Source organism: Zootoca vivipara, chromosome 10, assembly GCF_965207765.1.
Source record: "Zootoca vivipara chromosome 10, rZooViv2.hap1.1, whole genome shotgun sequence".
NCBI classification, from domain to species: Eukaryota; Metazoa; Chordata; class Lepidosauria; order Squamata; family Lacertidae; genus Zootoca; species Zootoca vivipara.
Genome location: NC_142593.1, coordinates 42,944,712 through 42,969,393, shown reverse-complemented (window position 1 = coordinate 42,969,393; position 24,682 = coordinate 42,944,712). Strand labels below are relative to the sequence as shown.

General features: G+C 42.7%; 1 protein-coding gene across 1 annotated transcript in view; it reads right to left on the bottom strand.

Annotated features, from left to right (window-relative positions):
- HCN1 (hyperpolarization activated cyclic nucleotide gated potassium channel 1) overlaps nucleotides 1-24,682 on the bottom strand; it is a 175,036-nt gene that overhangs the window by 134,627 nt on the left and 15,727 nt on the right. The window contains exon 2 of the mRNA XM_035100970.3: nucleotides 12,665-13,088. Within this exon, the coding sequence (XP_034956861.2) occupies nucleotides 12,665-13,088 (424 nt within the window). The remainder of the gene's footprint in view (nucleotides 1-12,664; nucleotides 13,089-24,682) is intronic.

Here is a 24,682-nt window from a genome sequence, read left to right as displayed (position 1 = left end):
GGCAGCCCCAGACCTCCATACATGCTGCCCAGGCTTGTGCCCCAGAGAAAACACTTTGGTGCTGCTAACACAGCGGTTTGACTTCACCCCCAAAGGCACACTCCATTGTCTCTTGAGACAGATGGATGCCAGCAACTGTTTCAGTGCGAACATTGCTTTGATTGGTTGATTTGCTTCTTACTGTACTCTTGTCTTTTGGCCTTTCTTGTATTTGCTTTGAGAGTCTTGTTGAGACTGTTCTGCATATGTGGGAGATGTGTGGCGGGCATTTGGAGGTGCAGAATTGAAGCATGGATGGAATCTGTTGCTTCTGTCTGCATGAAAAGAGACCAGTGGCATGTGCTTTACAGGCTAAAGACTATTTAATCATACGCAAGGATTGAATGAACCGAAATCTCCCTTCATCAATCACTGTGCACCCTTTCTTGAACTAGCTGCAAGACCACATGGGGAAACTAGACAAGAGGGATCTGTTAATGGAAAGCTTGCTCTCACTTCATTGACTCATTCCCTCTTCACGACGAGGGTGAAGTTCAACTTATGAGGGTTTCAAAAAGTGAATTGTGCCATGCCTGCCTGAATCAGGAATGCCAAGAGGCTCTGAATCAGCAAACTGGGTGGGGTGGGGAAATTGGCAGCAGGTTCTCTTTTAATGTAATATTTTGAAGAGTTTCCCTGTGTGCTATATTCCGAGCAAAGACCAGTGATAATATCTGGCTATCCAAATGAGAACACCATTAAGCAGCAGAAGTAGTGGTTGAAATGTGGAAAGCTCTAACAGCATCATAATTGTTCCAGGCACTGTAATGCTTTTAGCTGTTCCTGAAATGGCCTATTATAGAGAATCCATGCTCACCAAATTTAGCATGGACAGAAAAGCTGCTGTCACTTGGAGCAATTCGGGCCTTTTCTCCATTCCAAACACAGACAGAAATCTGAGATGAGGCAATGAGTTGCTTTAACTGTCACAGGCACTTCCAGAAAATCAGTTATTAAAGTTGTTCTATGTCTACTTAAATCAATTTATGAAGGGCAGTTCAAAAACCTATACAGATATACATTTAACAGAAGATACATTGTTCAAAGACTGCAAATATATTTTTGTACAGTATATGATTTTGCATTCTCAGGCACATAGAATGATGGAATTGGGGGGGGGATGTTGACCATTAAGTCCAACTCCCTGCTCAAAACAGGAAATCTAAAGGTAGAGCAACGGGGGGAGGGGGGCCTGGAGGGAGGGTGGATGTAAGGGGGAGAGAGTACAGAGTACTTCCCCCTATCATCAAGAGCAGCTCCTCCCCGAGCAGCGAAGGAAGCACAGGCTTGGGGGAGGCTAGTCAGGACACGGAGAGAGAGTGCCAGGGCTCAGGCAGGAGGAAAGAGCCCAGACTCCACAGGCAGGAGAAGAGAGAAGGGGAAAAGGGGGAGAGGGAAAACATGGAACGCAGACCCTTTCCGCCGGTTCCGGAATTACGAAAGAGAAGAAAGGGGAGGAGATTCAGTGTCCCGCGACTTTTATGTTGGGAGCGTTCGCGCCGGGGGGCACTTCCGGATTCTGCATCGGAGTAAGAAGACATGTTTCTACACCTAGCTCACTGTAAATAGAGGCACCAATAAACACGTTATGGAAAAGTGACATGAGGAGCGTCGTTACTCGAGAGTAGTCGCAAGAATCCCCTGACATATATAAAAGGATGTCATATAGAGGAGGGTGAAAGATTGTTTTCTGCTGCTCCAGAGAAGCGGACACGGAGCAATGGATTCAAACTACAAGAAAGAAGATTCCACCTAAACATTAGGAAGAACTTCCTGACAGTAAGAGCTGTTCGGCAGTGGAATTTGCTGCCAAGAAGTGTGGTGGAGTCTCCTCCTTTGGAGGTCTTGAAGCAGAGGCTTGACAGCCATATGTCAAGAATGCTTTGATGGTGTTTCCTGCTTGGCAGGGGGTTGGACTGGATGGCCCTTGTGGTCTCTTCCAACTCTATGATTCTATGATCCTCATTAACTGTGGCAGACAGATTGAGAATGCACATTTTCCTCAAAACAGCTCCAGTCTATTGTTCCTAGGATTCAAATCTGACTCAAAATAGAAGTTGCAATAAAGGAAAGATTTTGACTCCTACGCATGACATTGCACCTTGTTCCTTTGTGACATTGGAGAAAGGCTGCAGCTCAGAATCAGAGCTCATGCGAAAAAAATCACAGTTTAATCCTTGGCCTATCCAGACAACTCTGCAAAAGTCTCCCATATGAAACTCAGTTGGAACAAGAAACTGCTCACCCGTTGGCAGTAGGGCAACAAGGATTAATGCTAATTGCCGTATAAAGGTAAAGGGACCCCTGACCATTAGGTCCATTAACGGACAACTCTGGGGTTGCAGCGCTCATCTTGCATTATTGGCCGAGGGAGCCAACGTACAGCTTCTGGGTCACGTGGCCAGCATGACTAAGCCGCTTCTGGTGAAACAGAGCAGCGCACGGAAAAGCCATTTACCTTCCCGCCGGAGCAGTACCTATTTATCTACTTGCACTTTGACGTGCTTTTGAACTGCTAGGTTGGCAGGAGCAGGCACTGAGCAATGGGAGCTCACCCCATTGCGGGGATTCAAACCGCTGACCTTCTGATCAGCAAACCCTAGACTCTGTGGTTTAACCCACAGTGCCATCCGTGTCCCAATTGGCATACAACCACCCCACAATTAAATCAAAATGAATACTCAGCAAAGATTGGGCATAGCGTAACCTCTGTGTAAGCTCTGTGAAAGCAAGTCAGGATGAATGCTCAATAAACAGGTCTGGCAAATTTATTCGTCTGGCGAAGCCCCTAGTACCGTAAGCATCACCCTGCTCATGGTGAACAGGTTGTACTCTCGCAAGTACAACTGAGCAAGTTATGTGTGTGCCGATTTGTGCGTGTATATGACAGGCACTCATTTTGTCATTTTCATCAGATGTACAGTGCCCAACAATCCAGTATCTTTGAACAAATATTAAACACACATACAGAAACACTTTCTAAATGACTGTGGGTCACCTTTCCTCAAAGTCAAAACGGGAAGATGTCTTGTAAGCATATATTTTATTACGCTAGTCAAGAAAGACATTGTCACTGAAAACCAATCTTGCTTTGTATTTTCAGCCCTGGAAAAGGGATCAGAAGACCCTGAGCAACAAATTCAGCAGCATGTTCAACATTAGCACTGACATTTCACAACTCTTGCCTTTAAGCATCGAGAAGAGACTTTCTGTTTTCCAAGATATATCTGACAAATCGAGGAAAGGAAGGAAGGTTGGGTGGCAGAAGGATGCTGCTGCAATTAATGTCTGCTGGCATATTTTGCTTCATGCAAACAGCTGACTGGAGAGTACCTAAGCATATCTGCCATTAGAATGAACCATAGCTTGAACCTACATAGCAAATGTCTAAACGTAACAAAATATAGTAGTCCATAGATTTAACTGAATTAGCCACACATATTTCAGTTTTGGTGTCAAGGTTTCACCACAATTCTGCACTTTTTCCTTATTGCACCCAATTTACACCATTTATCCATAGGGATGGTTGTCAGATATTGGGGGATTTGCCATTGTCAACGTGAGTTTGTGCACAGCATGGCTGCCATCTCCCTAATTTAAGAAAGGTCAACCACAACCTATAATAGTACAGTATTGTTTCTAATACTTGTATAGAAGCTAGTAAAATGTGGGCTAGACAATGCTAACATTCAATGGATTTGTAACTGGCTTACTGACCGAACCCAAAGGGTGCTCATCAATGGCTCCTCCTCATCCTGGAGAGAAGTGACTAGTGGGGTGCCACAGGGTTCTGTCTTGGGCTCAGTCTTATTCAACATCTTTATAAATTACTTGGAAGATGGGATTGAGGGCATCCTAATCAAGTTTGCAGATGACACCAAATTGGGAGGGGTGGCTAATACCCCAGAGGACAGGATCACACTTCAAAATGACCTTAACAGATTAGGCAACTGGACCAAAGCAAACAAGATGGATTTTAACAGGGAGAAATTTAAGGTCCTCCTACACTTGGGCAAAAAAAATGAAGGACACAAATACAGGATGGGAGACACCTGGCTTGAGAGCAGTACATGTGAAAAGGATCTAGGAGTCTTGCTAGTATTATCCCTCCCTCCACAGATTCTGTATGCTTATACTGTACAGTGGTACCTCAGGTTACAGACGCTTCAGGTTACAAACACTTCAGGTTACAGACTCCGCTAACCCAGAAATAGTACCTCGGGTTAAGAACTTTGCTTCAGGATGAGAACAGAAATCGTGCGGTGGCGGCGTGGCGGCAGCGGGAGTGCTACCTCAGTTTAAGAACAGTTTCAGGTTAAGAACGGACCTCCGGAACCAATTAAGTTCTTAACCAGAGGTGCCACTGTATATAAATATGTATCACAGCCACCCCTACCCCCCAATATAAAGGACAGAGAGTGCTACTTGTGTCCCGCTTGTGGACTTCCAATAGGCATCTCGTTGACCACTGTGAGAACAAAATGCTGGAACATTTTCTTATCTTCTTGGGGTCAGAACTGCCATAATTCAGTGGGCTATAGCTGCCTAGGCTCCCTCTATACTGGTGTATATTTGATGGGAATATCTGAGGGAGCAGAGGCTCTCTTCACACTAACATCTGAATAGTCTGCTGCTCTCACCTGGTCTGTGCGGCATTGTTGATCGATGAAGGGCATCAATGCAAACGATGCAATGATGCAAAACGCCCACTCCCATGTCCTTGGAATTTGATATTGTTTCTATTGTTATCTTTTTTTTGATAAGGATGACAAGCAGCATACTTATTAGTCAATGCTTCTGTACTCAAAACTGCTGTGAAAATAATACATATCGTTTTTGGGCCAGGAAACCAACATGCCACAGTGAATACTTTGCATTACATACAGTTAGGGGTGGGGGAGAAATATGGATCTGTGGGCCAAAAGAAATCAGAATCTAACCAATCTGAGATGGAGCCCAACATGTGAAATGCCCCACATTGGCTGTCCCTGGACTACATCAATATTGCAATGGTCCAGAAATGCAGTGCTTGTGTTTTTATCTATGTCAAGCCCCATCACTTAATGCTCCGTTGTTCTTTGCCCTTCATGCTATTTGATGATACTGCCCTTGATATGCAGCCTACTGTTTTGATTGCTAAGTACATATTTCTGGAGAAAGTGACACTCCTATTTCTGTTTCCATCAGGCCACAGCTTGTCATAGGGGGTTAGTGGCTGAGGTGCAATTTTGTGTTTTGAAGTGTTACTTATATTGGGTAAGCCATATTTATTCTGAGAACAGAACAGCAATAAGATACTGTCAAGATTGCTTGTGAAAAGATTTGTGGTTTTCAGATTATAAGAAACTGCTGAGGATCAGGATGGAAGTCTAGACAGAAATCTGGGGGGGGTGACACTCCGTGTCAAATCTCACACAGAATTGTTTGACCTCCCCATATCTTCAAGCTTAACAAGCTTATATAAACACAGATGCAGCGCACACAAATCAGACCATCCTACGAACCCCAACTGCTCAATTTGTGAATGTTTTAAAAGGGGGAGAGATTGCAACTGATGCCCATATACAGTGTTTTTTTTATTTTTATATAAATGTTTTAATTGCATCTACACATAAAAAAGGTAAAGGTAAAGGTACCCTGACCATTAGGTCCAGTTGCGGACGACTTTGGCGTTGTAGCGCACATCCCGCTCTATAGGCCAAGGGAGCCGGCGTTTGTCCACAGACAGCTTCCAGGTCATGTGGCCAGCATGACTAAGCCGCTTCTGGTGAACCAGAGCAGCACACGGAAACGCTGTTAACCTTCCCGCTGGAGCAGTACCTATTTATTATTTATCTACTTGCACTTTGATGTGCTTTCGAACTGATAGGTGGGCAGGAGCTGGGACAGAACAACAGAAGCTCACCCTGTCGTGGGGATTTGAACAGCCGTCCTTCTGATCGGCAAGCCCTAGGCTCTGCGGTTTAGACCCTATCTACACATAGAAAACCTATAAAATATCGGCAATACCGAAGCAAATGTACAAATATACTTGTGGCCTCTTCAGTTTATACATATCAATTTATCTCAATCACCTTGATGCTTTTGTAATGTGTTAAATAAATGTTATACATCTGTGAACACATGTGCTCTACCTGTGGACCACCATTCTCAACTGAAACCTGCAAAGGATTGTAATATGTTTTGGCTCCCATGTCAACTAAAATAAAATACGATTTGTGGCAAACTGCAACTCGTGGGACTGCTTCAGCTAACGCGACAGAAACCTACATCCGAACTGAAAAAACTTTGTGGGTTCATCCTACCGTATAATCAGGCAGCAACCATGGGAGCCCCATGCGCCTCACAATGTTTCAGGCAAGTTGTCATTACGTATTCCTCAAAGAACTCCCTTAAATGGTTAAGGATAAAGCAGAACACTTTTCCCCCTGCTGCTCCCAAATGCAGGACTAGATCTAATGCTCCTGAGTTACAGGGGGATAAATTTTGGTTCACTTCAACGACAGAATCAATTATCAAGAGGAGTGGTGGTCTCCCCTTCCTGGGAGGTCATCAGGCAGAGGCTGGGCAGCCATCTGTTGGAGATGCTCTGGCTCAGCTTTCCCTTCATCAAGCAGGTGGCAAGTGTTGAAGTGCACCTGTCTCTCTCATCATGGACTTCCAGGTGGGATTTTAAAACATTCAAATTCACCCAGGCATCTGATGGTTGGAAGATTCTGTTCCTAGCAACCTTGAAATAATTAGTTGTGATGGCATGTGGCTTTTAAAAATGTTTGCTAATGTCCTTCATTGTTTTTATATGCTTTACGATAGGTTTTATTTTGAACTTTGGTGTCTGTTCTGCTTCGTTACTAGCTGCCCCCGGCTCCTTTAGGAGGACGGGCGGGATAGAAATTCAATAAATAACAACAACAACAAATGCATGGTCCCCTGAAAATGGACGATTCCATGAAACCACAAGAAATGCTCTAAAACTGAGATCCAAACAGTGCATTTCTATATCACAGGGTCAACTTTTCAACTCTGTCGTGCACCCTGAAATCCCTTTACCGAATTCCAAAATGGCACCCCCTGGCTTTCTTGAAGTGAATAAACCTCTGGGTGTGTTTCAATATATATATTTAAAAATTGCACTCATGGGCATCAGCATTTGAACAATACAGAACTTCCTCGGCACATCTGCATTTCATTCTGATTAGCAGTCTGGTGGTATAAAATAGTGCTCATTTGTTTAAATGTGTTTCTGTGCTTTTCTTCATGTAAAAACCTATGAGATTTCATAACTTTTATGTTAGCAGAGATAAAAGCCAAGAGCCACAAAGAGCCTTAAAAAGGTACTCCACGTTTAAAAACAACAACACAAGAAGTAGACAAATCAAAGAGTCTTCACTCAACATCAAAAATACATGCATTTCAGTGTCAGGTGAGTTTCCTGCACTGTCGAATGAGACAGCACAGTGGAAAGGACAGCAGTCACCTGACCTGAGTAGGCAGAGCAGCTCAAAAGAGAAGCCACAGAGGTGCTAACTCCTGAGCCCCCCCCCCAATGTTGGGGGGAAATCAGGGCCAAGTGCAGCGGCAAGTGCAGCATGACTTTAGTGGCTGGCTCCTTCTCCTCCTCTTCCTGCCGCAGAAGGGAAGGAGGGGGGAAGCAGCCCTCGGCCGATGGTGGCAGCAACAGCAGCAGGAGGAGCCACTGGCCACTGAATCTGTGCTACGACTGCATTTGGCTCCACCCCCTGGCTCCTCTGACATCCTGATGCGATTGCACATGCAACGTGGCCCCTCCCCATCTTCCTCACAAGTTGGCACCTCTGCTGAGGAGCACCTCAGTAGCTAGACAGGTTTGTGTGGGAGAAGGCAGTCTTGTAGGCAACCCAACCCCATCCTATGAGAAGGCTTTATAGGTCAAAACTGGCACCTTGAATTGAGGCTGGAAATGGATCGAGAGTTGGGGGTGGTGAGCCATCATCTGGATAGCCCAGGTGGTTAGTGTGTGGTGCTGATAACAGCAAGGTAGCAGGTTTGATCACCATCAGGGACAGCTGCGTATTTCTGCAAGGAAGAGGGTTGGACTAGGTGATCCTCAAGATCCCTTTTAACTCTATGATTCTATGATTCAAGATGCCCTGAAGACATGCTTTATTTGAGAGCTGTCCAGTCCAAGAAAACTGAGCAGGCACAAAACACCTTCTGCCTTCCCCACTACTGTGAGATATATCTTATTTAAATTTCAATTATAGCAATTGCTTTAAAATTTGAATTTATATATAAATTACAATATGCACACTTTATGCAAATTCCAGGGCCTCTTTTGCCCTCTTTTGTGGTGATGCATAACTGGTCCCCTTACGGTCACAGCTGGCACACCGATAGCAGGTTCTTGAAAAGAAAGGATCCAATAGCACCTCACCTCCAGGATTTCATTTTATTTCACAAGATTTGTATACTGCTTGATTGCAATAAAAACCCCAACACAATTTGAAATTATCAGCAAAAAAAAAAACACTATCCAAAACATCAAAAAATAGTTAATAATAAACTAAAACCAGATTAAAACATGTGACGACATTCTAAATGTTTGGAGTACGAACCTGAACCTTCTGGGCAAGCGCAACTGCATCCAAAAACAGGCCAAACTCTGTTACTCAAGGCACATGAACCATGTACAGTATGAATAGCACCTTCATCCTATCTGAATGGTGGATGCTCAATCTAGTCACTCTCAACCACTCTCAACCAGTCACAAACACTGACTTTCTCAACAGGCCCAAAGAAAAATACGTGGCTCCACAAACCAAGAAACATTTAGATATTTCAGTAATTGTGGTGGTGGTTGTTGGTTGGTTGTTAAATAAACTAATTGAGATATTCCAAATGATTATTAGTAGAACACCTGGAGGTAATCAGTGGCCTATTGTAATTTGTCCTGATTCAGTAAATTAGGAGAAGTTTAAGATAAAATTGCCATCATTCAATGACAGAGCATCTGCTTTGCATGCAAAAAGGCCCCTGGTTTATTCCCCAGTATCTCTAAGTAGTAATGAAATGACCTTAATAGATTAGACAACTGGGCCAAAGCAAACAAGATGAATTTTAACAAGGAGAAATGTAAAGTAATACCTTGGGCAAAAAAAATGAAAGGCACAAATACAGGATGGGAGACACCTGGCTTGAGAGCAGTACATGTGAAAAGGATCTAGGAGTCTTGGTAGACCACAAACTTGACATGAGTCAACAGTGTGATGCAGCAGCTAAAAAGCCCAATGCAATTCTGGGCTGCATCAACAGGAGTATAGCATCTAGATCAAGGGAAGTAAAAGTACCACTGTATTCTGCTCTAGTCAGACCTCACCTGGAGTACTGTCTCCAGTTCTGGGCACCACAGTTCAAGAAGGATACTGACAAGCTGGAACGTGTCCAGAAAAGGGCAACCAAAATGGTCAAAGGCCTGGAAACGATGCCTTATGAGGAACGGCTTAGGGAGCTGGGTATGTTTAGCCTGGAGAAGAGAAGGTTAAGGGGTGATATCTAGAGGAGGGAGAAAGGTTGTTTTCTGCTGCTCCAGAGAAGCGGACACAGAGCAATGGATTCAAACTACAAGAAAAAAGATTCCACCTAAACACTAGGAAGAACTTCCTGACAGTAAGAGCTGTTCGGCAGTGGAATTTGCTACCAAGGAGTGGGGTGGACTCTCCTTCTTTGGAGGTCTTTGAGCAGAGGCTTGACAGCCATACATAGCTGCCAAGTTATCCCTTTTTTACAGGGATTTTCCCTTATGCTGAATAGGCTTCCTCGTGAGAAAAGGGAAAACTTGGCAGCTATGCAGCCATATGTCAAGAATGCTTTGATGGTGTTTCCTGCTTGGCAGGGGGTTGGACTGGATGGCCCTTGTGGTCTCTTCCAACTCTATGATTCTGTGATTCCATGATTCTAATGGAAAATATTGCTGCCAAAAATATTCAAGACTGCTAACAATATCTCAGTAAAAATTCAATAAAACAAAAATACCAACCTTAACGATAAAAGCCAAAATCAAGTCCTATCTGGCAGAGGGCCATGGCTCAATCCCCAGCATCTCTAAGCAGCACTGGGGAAGACTCTTGTCTGAAACTGTGGAAAGCCACTGCCAGCCAGAGTAGACACAACTGAGCTGGATGCACCAAAATTCTGACTTGGTATATGGCAGCGTCTTACGTTTCCTGTGTGAAAGGTCAGCCAGTGCCATTTAGCATTTCAGATGGCATTTAAAATGTGTCCTTTTCCCTTTTAAATTGTCAGGCTTCACAAGAACATGAGGATTTCTCATGCACCCCCAGAGTTCTTACCCATATGGGATTTTAGCTGAGGGACTAATTATGTGTATTTTTTCTGAGCAGATTCATCAGCTGCACATTGCCAAATAATGATGTGTGTTCCATAATGGTAAAATAGACATATAGGGCAAAAAATGTACAGTATTTCAGATGCATTATATACACCGTGTTGAGGTAGAGCTATGCTTCTGATTAACAATCACTGGAGCCAACACAGAACACCAAAAACAACACAATCCACAGGGAGCAAAACTTCGGCAGAACTTTGCAACTGCACCTTTATCTGTACATAATTTTCAAGAACTTTTTGCTGGGTGCATGTGCAGCATCTATTCCATTGCTAACATAAAAAAAAAATCCAGAACTCTTGCCAGAATCAGAAAGCAGAACCAAAGGGACACTGGGATGTCAGAACAATCATGGATATGTGGATAAACAAACAGAAGAAAACAGAAATGATCCAAGTTGCTAGCTGGGGTTCAGCAAACTAGTTAATGCCATTTACCTCAAATTAGTGAATGGACACAAATATATTTTTTTCACTTCTTCAAGATCTTCACCAAATCTCATTTACTGCCATTTGAGTTGTTTGTCAAAATTCAGTTACATTTCATGGGACCACATACATTATACAGTTCCTTCTTTTCTTTTACATGGTGGCTACATATTAATGAAATTATTTTCTGGTCCTGCTCAGTATCCTCAAGGATCCACCAAGACAGGCATAGGCAAACTCCAGCCCTCCAGATGTTTGGGGCTACAATTCCCATCATCCCTGACCACTGGTCCTATTAGCTAGGGGTGATGGGAATTGTAGTCCCAAACATCTGGAGGGCCGGAGTTTGCCTATGCCTGCACCAAGGGGACAGCGAAGCAACTGCACACGACTCTACTCCAATGCACATTCACAATTCTACAGTATCCGCTTAAGTTAAAATAATATGGTTCACCTCAATTCACTACACTCATCACTTTTCTTACTGAAGAGATGGAGAAAGCTCCATTGAGGAAATGAAAAAGGACTGTGCTCCCCACTGGCTTAGGGCTACCGGTACTAGCGTAACACACACACACAAACACAAGACCAGTTCAAAGTGATCATGGGAAGATTGCCACTGGCTTATGACAAAAGTGATACAGTATTTGAAATGACTATTATTATAACTATGAACATAGGAAGAGTCCTGCCATAGGAGTAAACGCCTAATGGCCAAAGTCCCTTCTCCCCCTTTAATAAAACAATTAAACACCCCTCTGCCAGTTGATGGGTATTGCCATTCAAATGGCATGTGTGGAGGACAACATTTTATTCAACTTGACACCCCTGAGTCTAGCATCCTATTCTCACATTGGCCAACCAGATGTCTTTGGGAAGCCTGTAAGCAAGAACGGAGTGCAACAGCACTCCCCGCCCCTGCCCCACATTTTCCAGCAACTGGTGTTCAAAAACATACAGCCGCCAACAATGGACAAGCCACTACAGAAAGTAGAATTATTACGTGAAACAAATACCAGTCAGACTAATCAAGCTCTTGCGTTGAAGAGTGAGCTGACTGCTCATTTTAGCCTTTCTGGAAAAGTCCCCCCACCCCGCTTTCGCTTTTGCTGCGCAGTCAAAGAGCTGTGAAGCCGTGACTTATCAGAAGTGCAAGATGGTACGGCCAATGCCAAATCCAGTTGCGGGTAGTTCCAAAGGTGAACTGCAGCACAGGGAATAAATCGGGGGAGTTTGTTAGGATTCATTCCCCGTCTGTAGTCATAGGGTTATTGTGTATCATATGACTGTATGTGTTTTCATTCCCACAGAGTGGAAGTGACGTAGACAGGATGTTTATGTGGGACTGTTGTACCTTAGTTCTTTCTCTTTTACTGGCTGTTATGCCAGAGAGAGGGAGCCGTGATGTAGAGCTCCCAGTTTGTTTATATGTAAATAAAGCAGTTAAGCCTTATTTACTGACTTGTGTGTTGTTCATCACGTTTGTGAGAGCAATCGCATATTTGGCCTGTGGGACCAGTCTGACAACTGGCCCCCAGGACGGCTGAATTATTGACAAATACATGTATTCTGAATCTTCATTTAGTTTTTAATAATACTGCTCAGACATCATCAAAAGTAGCACAAAGTAAACAATAGTGGACAAGATAAAATGCCACTCCACACCCAAAAAGTAACCTTACCTTTTCCTAAGTGTAATCAGAACTATGAAGTCTCAGTTGGCTGCAACATCTCAACGTAAGATCATTATCTTTTCTTTCTTTCTTTTTAAAAAATGCATCCGTTTGATGAATATACAAAAGGGGAAACTTACCTCTTCCCACTGGTGAATGTATCTTATTAATCTTGAAAGCCGTAATAAACGCAGCAGGCTGAGGATTTTTGTGAACCTTACAATACGAAGTGCTCTAGCAGTTTTGTAGACTTCTGAGTCCATCCCTTTTTCTACAATGAGAAAGATATAATCCACTGGTATTGATGAGATGAAGTCAACCACGAACCAGCTCTTTAAATAATTCATCTTGATGACTTTGGGGTCCAGGATTATCTCAGAGCTGTCCTCATTAACAGTGCCAGTTCTAAAGTTCATGATCAAGTCCAACAGAAACACAGTATCTGATGCTACATTGAAAATAATCCACGGTGTGGTTGTCTGCTCTGTGAAGAATGTGATCCCAACAGGAATAATGACAAGATTTCCAACCATCATTATAAGCATTATTAAGTCCCAGTAAAACCTAAGAGAAGATAGAAAACACAATAATTGAACAAAGCAAAAAATATTATTTTCCAGCAGTATAATTAAATTAGATATTGTAAGGCTTTTAAAAATTAGAAGAGATGTGATTATAACACAGATAACCATCAATATGCTCTCCTGGACAGCAGAGCATATTGGTAAATATCTACTACATTCATGTTTGTTGCATGAAGCGCCCTTACCTTCAAAAAGGCAGGAGACTTTTCTGGGTCAAATGTACAGACAGTATAGCCCAATGAGGTCCCCTCCAGATGTTATGGAACTACGACTCCTATAAGATCTTATTATTGGCTCTCATTGGAACCAATGGGAGGTTTAGTCCAAAACATCTGGAGGGCACCAAGTTGGGAAAGGCTAGCATTTAACATTGCCATTTACATCAGATTGTCTGTGTTGGACACAAGCTTTAGTCCCATTGACTAAATTTTAAGTGTAGGTAGCTAGCTTCAGTATAAATGTGCCTGGGAGCACAAGTCCAGGCCCCACTCAAGAGAAGGAGCAGAACTGCCAAGTGCAGCAGGGCAATGAAGATAAACATGTGGTCATCTCAAGAGTCCAGGGGTCCTGTAGAAACTAATCCAGAATCTAAAATTATCCAACTCAGCCACTAGGCTAAACGGAGCAACGTTCTCTTAGTACTGCTGCTCTTCTGAAACACTCTGCTTAGGGATGAATACCACTGTTTTAAAGCAAATGGTAGGGTTTTTTATTTTAAAAAATCTCAAAAGACCTTTGAATGACAAGTTGGTGGATTGAATTCTACTGCTATTTCCTGTTCAACGAAATAAAGCTTTAAAAGAACACCACTGTTTAAAAATATTAAGGATCCCAGACATCCATGTGTGATCTGAACTAACCAAAGGGCATCAGAATACTGAATTCTGCAGTAAAACTCCCTCCTTGAATAGCACAATTGCAAAACACACACTTTCTTGGTCATATGATTAGGAGAGATCTTTTTGATGGGGATCCCTTGTTAAGACAAAGGGAGAGAATTCCTGCTATAGAGTATATCCAGAGAGTATCAGCAAGTTCTGACATTCCTTCCTACCAGTTGATTGGCATGTGGAATAAATTCAGCATTGTGCTGAAGAATTAGCTCATCATTCCATGGCATATTTGAAAGGATGTGTTGCATTTGGTAGATTTTTTTTCCCCCAGCCTTCCTGTCAAAACCTATCAATGTGTTTACATAAAAATGAACTGGTACCTGCTGTTAATCATGAACACTTTGGCAGCCCAGTGAAATTCACTCTTGGTCTCCCTCCAAATGCAAAGCCAAAATGTACCAGAATAATGACAAATGGACAATATATAGCCTGCTCCCATTTCTATGTATCTTCTTCTTCTTGCTTTCCAGCCCATAACACATGAGTAATATATATCCTGTCCACTGAGAAAATGGAGCACTTGTGCTCAGTGGAAGGCTCTTACAGAGAACATCAGAGCTGCCTTATACACATCAAACCAGTGGTCTGTCTAGCTTAGCTTTGCATTTTCTCTTCAGCATTTCAAGCAATAATATTTTTCAGCTCTGCCTTGAGTTGCTGGGACTGAGACATTTCTGCATGCAATTCATGCACTCTACCAGTGAGCTATGGCCTGTCCTTAGAAGGTGTTGTGGCCATCATCCGTGCTGTGAAACACAGCATGTATGACACTTTTTAGAGTATTATAATGTTGCTATGCTATGTTTGCCAATGTTCATGATGTCAAAGCATAAAAGAGCCACTAACCCCACAGCCACAACAGACAACGTTCACACAGTTCTGGGAAGCAGCCTGCTAGGCAAAGTTGCCCATCCTTGAACCAAACCTGAGGACCACATGGTTTAATTTCAATAATTTCCATCCTATACCCAGATGCACCTCGAGGTGGTTCATGATAAACAATTGCAAACCATGAAATATGAAACAAGCAGTTCAGATAACGCTCACTGGAGTAAATGTTACCTATGGAGGCAAGCAATAAATAAAGGATAATATGGAGAGAGGAACCAGGTATGCCGTATTGATGTCCTTGGAGGAAAATGTGACGTAATAATGAATTGCATTCAGAATGCAATTCTGAGTGCAGAATGCAGAATGAGTGCATGGAAACAAAGTATATTATAATGTTGGGATACATTTTTAAAAAAGGCATTGCTGGACAATAGCCATTCCTGAACTGCAGAAAACGTTTGGGCAGTTTATGGAAGGCATTTTTAATAGAAACGGGGATTTAAAAAAAGGTTTTGATAACAAACTGCCCCACCCGCAAACAAGATCTGCTGCATCACAAGCTATTTCATTATACCAAAAATCCATGATTGTTCTCGTGATACTGGAGAACAATAAATTGAACAATAAAAGTTGGCATTGGCCAAAACACCTTTCAAGTGATCAATACACTTCATATACATTATTTTAATTAACATGTGAAAACATTTAGGGGCTGAAGTAAAAGCTTGCCCCCTTTTCAACCTCTGCAATGTCAGTGGACAAGATTTCTGCTGCCTGTGAATTTTTTGTTTTCACTTGTCTCACAAAAGGGAGAAATGCACCGACACATGCACAAAATCAGGAATTTCAACTCATCAGTATTCAAGTGTATCTTTAGCAATGAACACCACTCATAGCTAATGTGAATTCGGGGCCTATCTAAATAACAGTCAAGGGCTTAACAAACACCAAGTAATTAATGCTGTTACGTTCACTATAGTGTGAAGTGTTACATAACCCCAAGTGACATTATATTAATACAGAACACTTCACATTAGTGAAGGGCATACACACACACACACACACACACACACACACACACACACACACCAGGAAGGTTTTCAGATCAATTCCCTATAGTTTACTTCCTTCCTAAAGCCAAAGTTTTACACTTGAAGTTCCAATTAGAACAGGCAACCACAAACTTGGCCCTCCAGAAGTTTTGGGACTACAATTGCCATCCTCCCTGCCCACTGGTCCTGGTAGCTAGGGATGATGGGAGTTGTAGTCTCAAAACATCTGGAGGGCCAAGTTTGGGGGTGCCTGAATTAGAACAATTGAGCCACTTTCCTATCCCTACCAAATTATTTTATTCTGGAGAGGACTGTCTTTCACATCTTACTTTAATAATAAAAAGTGCATTTACATAGCGCGTTCAGGTATTCACAGCATTTCACATACATTCTGCCACAAGCAGTAACATTTGTCCCTTTTACAATACAATGCTATTATGCATGTCGACCTAGAAGCAATCCCCCACAGAGTTCAATGGGTAAACAAAGTAAACAAAGTGGGGCTGCAGAGTGAGGGGGAATTGCTGGCAATTGCTTCCCACCCTATTCCGCTGACAGAAACCTTGCCATTAGCTGAGCAACATCTATGGATGCAACCCACTGCTGACATTTTTAAGTTAATGGGAGTATTATTATTATTATTATTATTATTATTATTATTATTATTATTATTACTTGGCTGCATTCAACAATTCCTGTTCTCAATAAACGCTGCGGAAAGATAGCCAACTCGTGCATCTTACGGTGTGGGCCATGTATCTGCATGCAAAGAAGCTTTGTCAAGCTCCGAGCCAAAGCTTGCCACTTCATGACTATTGCAGAGTGGGAAAGGAGGAGATGTCTCATCGTTAAGCAATTTTCTGCTTTTAAAAATGTGCATTTTAAAGGAATGTAAGGCTTATTGTTTGCAAGGCCGTGCATAGAGAAAAAGAACTGGTAAAATGTCAACTTTGTTCATCGGCACTGACATTCAAATTATTTCTGGGGGTTTGTAGATACTACACTGTCCTTCAGTATTGATCAAATTATTTCACATCTCAATGCAATATGGTATTTCATGGCATGCTGTAGGGGAGCACTTTTAACTCTCGAATCCCTTGTGTTGCATTTTCTCTAGGTTTGGACTTCTGCAGTTCATCTGTGGTCCCTGCAGCAAAATTCAGTATGTGCCCAGACATGTGCAGATACAACCCTGTTACCTGCTATAGAGTCACACTGGGGGAGGGGGGCACCAGATTTTTGGCACATTTTGCCTTTTGGTTGCCCAAATATTCTCTCCGTGCCTCTATCTCTCACACACATATGCACAACCAAATCATCTTAAAGAAAATGTCACCATATGTCTATCTACCTTCTATTTGGTCTAGAGTGAAATTACTCCTTAGCCAATAGGCTACAGGCAGAAGCACATTAAATGTCTGAATGACTCTGGTATAGCATTCAGCCACCGCTTTTTCATTTCCTGGTCCATTCCCATGGCTCTTGCAGAAGCTGGGATACATAGAAAATAAAGCCAGGCATGGCACATAACACGTGTGTCTTGGCCTCTGCAGTAAGGCTGGGCGATGTATTGAAACATCGTCCAAAATCAGTTTAAAGTCCACATCGTGATAATGGTTTCATAACATTTGGAATGGTGATAGATCGCGAATCACAATGTGTATGTGCTATGTAAAAAAAATCACAATATGGGGAAAACTCTGAAGCCAGTCATTACTTCTCTCATGATTCATGTTGCCCCTGTTGCTCTGTAGCTACTATAAATTAACAGTTGGATTATTCAATATGTGATTATCTGTGTTGTGTGATTGGAGGGCAGGTTGTAGCCATCACCTACCTCCTTTGGGTATCCCATTAATGGGATCCGGCGGTCGTAGATCCTGTCCAGTGCCCTGATGGGGGCTAGGGCCATGGCACGACCCCCGGTGACGTCAGGGGAAGCTTTCAGTTGTATTTGCATCAACAAGCTCCTCCCACTGTTTGTTAACCCTAAAGTGACTCCCACCGGTCGGGGTGGAGTCAAGTGTTGCGTTCTCGTCCAATGCCTAAGCCAATACCACTCTCATGCCGTAACCAATAAAGTTGTGGCCTTATTTTGCCCATTAACCTAAAACCACGTGTCCTTGTGTTTTATTTACTTCACGCGGGTGGCCGGTCATCGTCTCGCAATATGTTAAAGGTAAGTAAAAATGAATCCGTTTTAGACCCCTAAGTAAGTAGCAGTTGCCAGGATATTACGCTCTTCGCCTCTACACAGTTACATCCCATGATATAGACATTGTGATATACCAGTATACTGACATGTTTACCTGGTGATATATCACGATGCTGAAAACCAGATATCGCCCAGCCCTACTCTGGAATCTGAGCCGCTACCTGAGTACAAACTGTAGCTGAGAAGCTGCTTTCAGATATCAAACAAGTTTTCAATGCGCCCATTTGCACAGATCACCACCACCCAAGTATACTCACTCTTCAAATCTCCACTTCTTCCCTCCTCCTCCTCCTCAGCTTCAGCGACACTCTTTGTTTCTTAAAGCTTTGTATCCCATGGGCAAATTAGTGGGAAACTGATTTAAAGGCACCATTCAAACAAGGAAATGGAACCAGTGTCTGATTCTGGTCTGTTGCTCTAGTTTGGGTGGAGCCTTTAAATCACAGTTTCTCAGTATGAATTTCTGTGGTTTAAGACACCGCCTGAGCTGCCCTGGATCGTGGCACGAGGAGGGATGGGCAAGGAGGGTGACCATCCTTTGACCATTCATTCCCAGGTCAAGAAGCCATGCTTTATCAGACTAGGACTGCTACATTGAAACCAGGCACCTGTATGTAATTTCCACTATGGGCATTTCTATTTAAGGATAATCTAAGGATAAAAACAAATCAAAATCACCAGGACGTCTGTCCACTCTTTCCTTCAGTGCACTCCATGAAGTGCAGATTAAGGCACTCAGCGGTTATCCATTTAACCTTGCAAGCTTTAGCTTTACAAATACCATTATTGCCAATGCATTTAGCTTCCATTTAAGAATATTTATCCCTAAAGCTAAGTACTAAAGTCTCAGATATGCAAATGCTTCCATTAATTTTCATCTTTTAAAAGTGAGCAAGTAGAATCAGAACTGGGGAAACAGCTTATCGCTAATCATTTATAACATAATTTTGAGTGGAGAATCCACCTTCTCTGGGCATGTGCCACACTTAAAAAAAATCAAAATGTAATTTCTTAGTAACTGCATGCACATTAATATTTTTCCCCTTCTTCATGAATTTGCTCTTCAGAAGCATTCATTAGCACCATTAAGCATTATTTAATGCCTGAAAAATCTAAAGTTATATAACTTGCAAAAGGGTACAACTCCGTGTTTGCTTCAGTTCTGTGAGAAGAGAGAGGAGATGAAGCAAAGTTAAATCAGATCATGCATGAAATGCATGTGCAAATAATGGGTGTTTGCATAAGGAAAGTGATACGAGAATTTGATTTGACAATTTATAATACACCATTAAGAAGCAGAAAGCACTATGCACTCCATTATTACATCTTATTAGAGTCGCAGTTTGTGACGCGGTAATTTTTACAGCTCAGAGCTAAATGTTTAAGAGCCATGTTATCAGACATTTGAGAGGGAGAACTGACAGACAGGTCCAATGCTCATGAACTACCCCAGAAGAGTCTGCTGTCTCGAGCCACTGCCCCATCTAGTCCAGCATCCTGTACTCACAGTGGCCAACTGCCTGTGGGAAAGCCAAAGGCAGGATCTGAGCACAAGAGCATATCCCCCTCTGTGGTTTCCAGAGAAGGGACCGTGAGGGTCCTTGCATTCCTGCAATGGACGAATCTTTCACCTAACGTGGGGTTCGAACCCGCAGACCCGAGATTAAGAGTCTTATGCTCTGGGGACTGAGCTACGCCTCAAGCAACTAACTATACAATCACATTTATAGCCATCTCCCCTACCCCACCCCACCCAAAATTAATCCCCTCTTCCAGCAAAGAGAGGCTTCCAAATATCAATAATTCATATATGTATATATACACCAGGAACAAAGCGGAATTATTTCACACAATCCTGTTCCACCAGCACAACGTATATTTTGGAAATGCATTCCGTTCTGCCGTCTGCACTCTCTGAAACCCTTTGAACAAAAATTCTCTCAGATCCCTGGGAGTTCAAAGTATACTCAGTTCCTTAATGACTTTGCACAGCACTGCCACAGCTGTTCCACAAAGAACAGGTTAAAGGTGGCCATGGAAAGTGTTTCCCTTAAAGTAAGTTGCCCATAGCTGCTGCTAACTGATAAGCTGCTCTTAAAATAAGCACTTGAGGAACCTCAGGTCACAGGCACAAGTGACCCAATACGTCTCTTCCTTTTTATTTTGTTGATAAACAACTTTATCCCCGGTAGTTAAAACTTCCCTTTTCTACATCTTGGCATTTGAAGTTGCTGCACTTTAAATCAAATTTGTATTTCAAGCTTCTTGTCTCTGCGGACAGTTTAATTATCATTATCATCAGCATCAGCATTAAAAAATGCTTCCATCGAAACAGTACGTCAAGCACACAGAGAGAAAACAGGGAAAGCTAATAAGGACCTTTTTGCAGGTAACAGTGCAAATAACGTTGGAATTAAAATGAAGGGGAAATGGTAGGTTGCATTACATATTTGGCAAACGGTTATCCAATGAATCAAGGGAAAACTGTGGCCTTCCAGATGTGGTTGGACCCAGAATGATGTGAGGGTTGTAGACCAGCAGCATCTGCATAGCTGCCAAGTTTTCCCTTTTCTCACGAGGAAGCCTATTCAGCATAAGGGAATTTCCCTTTTAAAAAGGGAGAACTTGGCAGCTATGAACATCTGGAAGGCCACAGATTCCCCATCCCCGTTCAGAAAAAATGTAGCTATTCTGCCAGCTGTCCACCTTCATCGCTTAAGAAAGGAGCTGAGTCAGGTTTGTTTTGGCAGAGCCAGTCTGGTTTAGTGGTTAGAGCAGGGGTCCCCCAAACTAAGGCCTGGGGGCCGGATGCGGCCCAATCACCGTCTAAATCCGGCCCACGGACAGTCCGGGAAGCAGCATGTTTTTACATGAGTAGAATGTGTGCTTTTATTTAAAATGCATCTCTGGGTTATTTGTGGGGCCTGCCTGGTGTTTTTACATGAGTAGAATGTGTCCTTTTATTAAACATGCATCCCTTTTATTAAATATGCATCTATATTTTCCAAAATATAGCCCGGCCCACCACAAGGTCTGAGGGCCAATGGACTGGCCCCCTGCTGAAAAGGTTTGCTGACCCCTGGGTTAGAGCATTGGGCCCTTAGGATTCCTGTTCAGCCATGAAGCTCACTGGGTGATCTTGGTCCAATTGCTGCCCCTCAGCCTCGCCTACTTCATAGGGTTGTGAGGGGTGGAATGAGGAGGGCAGGAACCACGGATGCCATCTTGACCTGCATTATACAATTAAGTAAAACAAATTAAATGCAGGTGGCAGCCAACATGGTACCCTCCACGTGGTTTTTGGAATCCAACTCCCATCCTCTGTGACCATTAGCCAAACTGGTCGAGGCTGCTGAGAGCTGAAGTCCAACAATCTATGCAGAGCACCATGTGGACTATTCCAGCTTCCTCTTAATATTTAGGACCTTGTCACATTCAGAACCTGCAATTCTTGTCCTTTTAACTTCTCTCCCCGCCCCTGCCCCCACCACACACTTCTGATAACTATTATCCGAAGGTGGGGACAATTACAGTGGCAGCCTCAAACGACACTCGCAAGATATATTGCTTCCCAATCAGGATGTTGCTTCAAATTTGTACTTTCGATTTTTCAAAGGCATTTCAGCTAACTTGCAACATCCACAGATTTTATTATTTTTTGGTCTCTGAGTTAAGCGCTCATATTTAGCGCCCCCCCCATACAAAATTGCATTTTTCTGGTTTTCTGAGCAGTGCAAGTTATCTACATTTATTTATCTAGGGTTCTCCCCCCCCCTTTCTACAGCCTAAGCAGCACACTTGTCACTGAAAACAAAATCTAAAAACAGGTCCAAGGCCAAAAATGGCTCCCATTTTATGTTGGACAGGGGCAGACAAAATGAGATGAATGCTGAGAGGGAGAATTAAAGGCATTTTTATAACACGGATCAGAAAGTATTGCCCCCCCCCAAAGGAATATAAATGCATCACATTTATTTCAGCAGTAGCGCCACGTTCGAATCTCAGAATGGTCTAACAGACATAGACTATTTGCTTCGCTGCTATGCTCCTTTTCTTCTGTATCAAAATGAGGGCCGCACTTTAAGTGTGTGTTTAAAAGATGAGCAACAGGTCCACCTCCGCTACTGAATATGGCTTTAGCAGACTTTAAACCAGAAATATCAAACACACTTAAATGTCAGATTTGCAGGACCACTGAACAAAACGGAAGGATAGATTGTATCTTGGAGACATGGAAGGGTTTTTCTTTCTTTCTTATAAATCATTAAGCTTGAAACAAAGGCCAGCAGTCAAGACTGCATTAACCGCTACGTTAAATAAAATTAATAAGGTTTAATATTAAGTAGAGTTTTAGCAGAGGGTCTCTCTAGGGACTCTTCATCTGACCACATCCCATTTTTCCTTTTTGTGCAGGACTCTCCACTTGAGCAACTCCAACTCATTAGAGCCACAGGCAGAAAAGCCAGTGGTAATGATGCTAGACTTGGACCTGGGAGACCTGAGTTCAAATTACTGCTCTGTCATGAAACTCACTGGCAATCCAGTCAGATGGGTGGGGTAATAATAACACAGCATTTATACCGCACAACATTGGAGGCATGCGATGTTAGGATTTCTTCCTCAATTCACCCATTCCCATCATCTCCTCCTTGCAGCCTTATCTCCTACAGATAAAGGACCAACTGCACTAGCCTTCACCAAATCACTTGTATTTGCTCTACTCTATTTGTTCAAGTACTGTACACTATAATTTTTAATTACAGCCGAACCGAATCAAAACAAAAGATGGGAGTTGAATACGCAGGCTGAAACAATCACATCACAGCAATCAAAGTGCTAAACATGATGCAGTATTATGCAGAGATATGCACAACTCGAATTTTCCAAGTTTGCTTATTAAGACAGAAAAGTCTCTAGAATTCAAACTACCTAATTTAAATTCCCTGATCGCTGTACTCTTTTCAGCACCTGCTAAAAACATTCCTGTTTGGAGAAGGCTACCCCAGACATGCAGAATGTTGATGTGCATTTCAATCTGCTTTTAGTTTATTGCTGATTTTATTTTATTTTTCATTTTTTATTGTTTTGAATAGTTGTTTTGAACTGATTTACTGATAAATTTGTTGTTTCTTTCTCTTTGCGAACCACTTTGAGGTTTTGTTGTTTTACCATCAGTGTATTAACTTTATGAAGTAAACAAGTAAAATAAACACTGCGTTTCAGGCCTTACCCTTCAGCAGGAGCACTTAAATTTGGAGCGTGTGCATTTGGCATTTAAATCAACAGCTAACCTGCCCAAATGAAGACAATTATTATCTACGAAGCTATTGTGCCTGCAGAAAGGTGGAAACTGAATGCAATCCTGCACGGTAATCACATTGCATCCAGTAAATCGTGACAGGGGTCTGGCTGGGAATCACTAAATCTGTGCAGCATCATAAAACTTTTCTTTTCTTTTCCTTTTTCGATGGGGTGGGGCAGTCAATCAAGACCAAAATTACCCTGAAGAAGCTCTGGTGTAGGATGTGATTGCAGTTTAAAGTCAAAGCATGCCAAAATTCATTTATTCCCCCTTGCAAAGCAGGCAACCCCTGCGATTGCTACATCAGAGCAATCTATTCCAAGTACCACTTCAACGAAACACATCTACAGAGTCTTGACATTTGAGTTCACAGTTCCAGTGAGGTGGCTGTCTTGGCTGTTGCAGCAAAATCAACCAAGAGACTTATGGCGCTCATCTCACTTTAGTGGCCGAGGGAGCCGGCGTACAGCTTCCAGGTCATGTGGCCAGCATGACTAAGCCGCTTCTGGCAAACCAGAGCAGCACACGGAAACGTCGTTTACCTTCCCGCTGTAGCAGTACCAATTTATCTACTTGCACTTTAATGTGCTTTCGAACTGGTAGGTTGGCAGGAGCTGGGACCGAGCAACGGGAGCTCACCCCGTCACGGGGATTCGAACTGCCGACTTTCTGATCGGTAAGCCCTAGGGTCTGTGGTTTAACCCACAGCGCCACCCGCGTGCCAATGTTCTGGGTACACCTATGCAATTTTGTCTGAACCTACTCTACTCAACTAACAGAATTGTATAGATTGTATCAGGGTTTCATTCAGGATTTCCTGAACCTTTGGGGGCCAGAGGCACATTTGGAAACCTTCAAAACCAAATAATATATTGCAGAAGGGACAGACAACCCGCCCCCCCCAAAAAAAACTTTGAAAATAAAATTGGGGTGGACAGAGAAGCTGGAAGGTGCCACAGGGGTGTCTAAATTAGAATTCATCTTCTGTTAGCATATACTTCATGAAAACTATCTATTGGTAACCTTGGGAATGGCACAAATGACACTCAATAATTTTTGTCATTAATTTGCTATGCTACGTCTAGCACGAGACCTCTAGGAATTAGCACTGAACACACTATGAATTTCAAAATTGAGATCCAGCCTCCAGGGGAAACAGGTCCAGGGAAAAGATGGCTGAAAGGCTTTAGACAATTAACAAGTCGTCTGCTGTACATTTAATTCACACACACACACCCAAACACACACACAAATGAAACTGGGTTAAGCATTTCTCTCAAA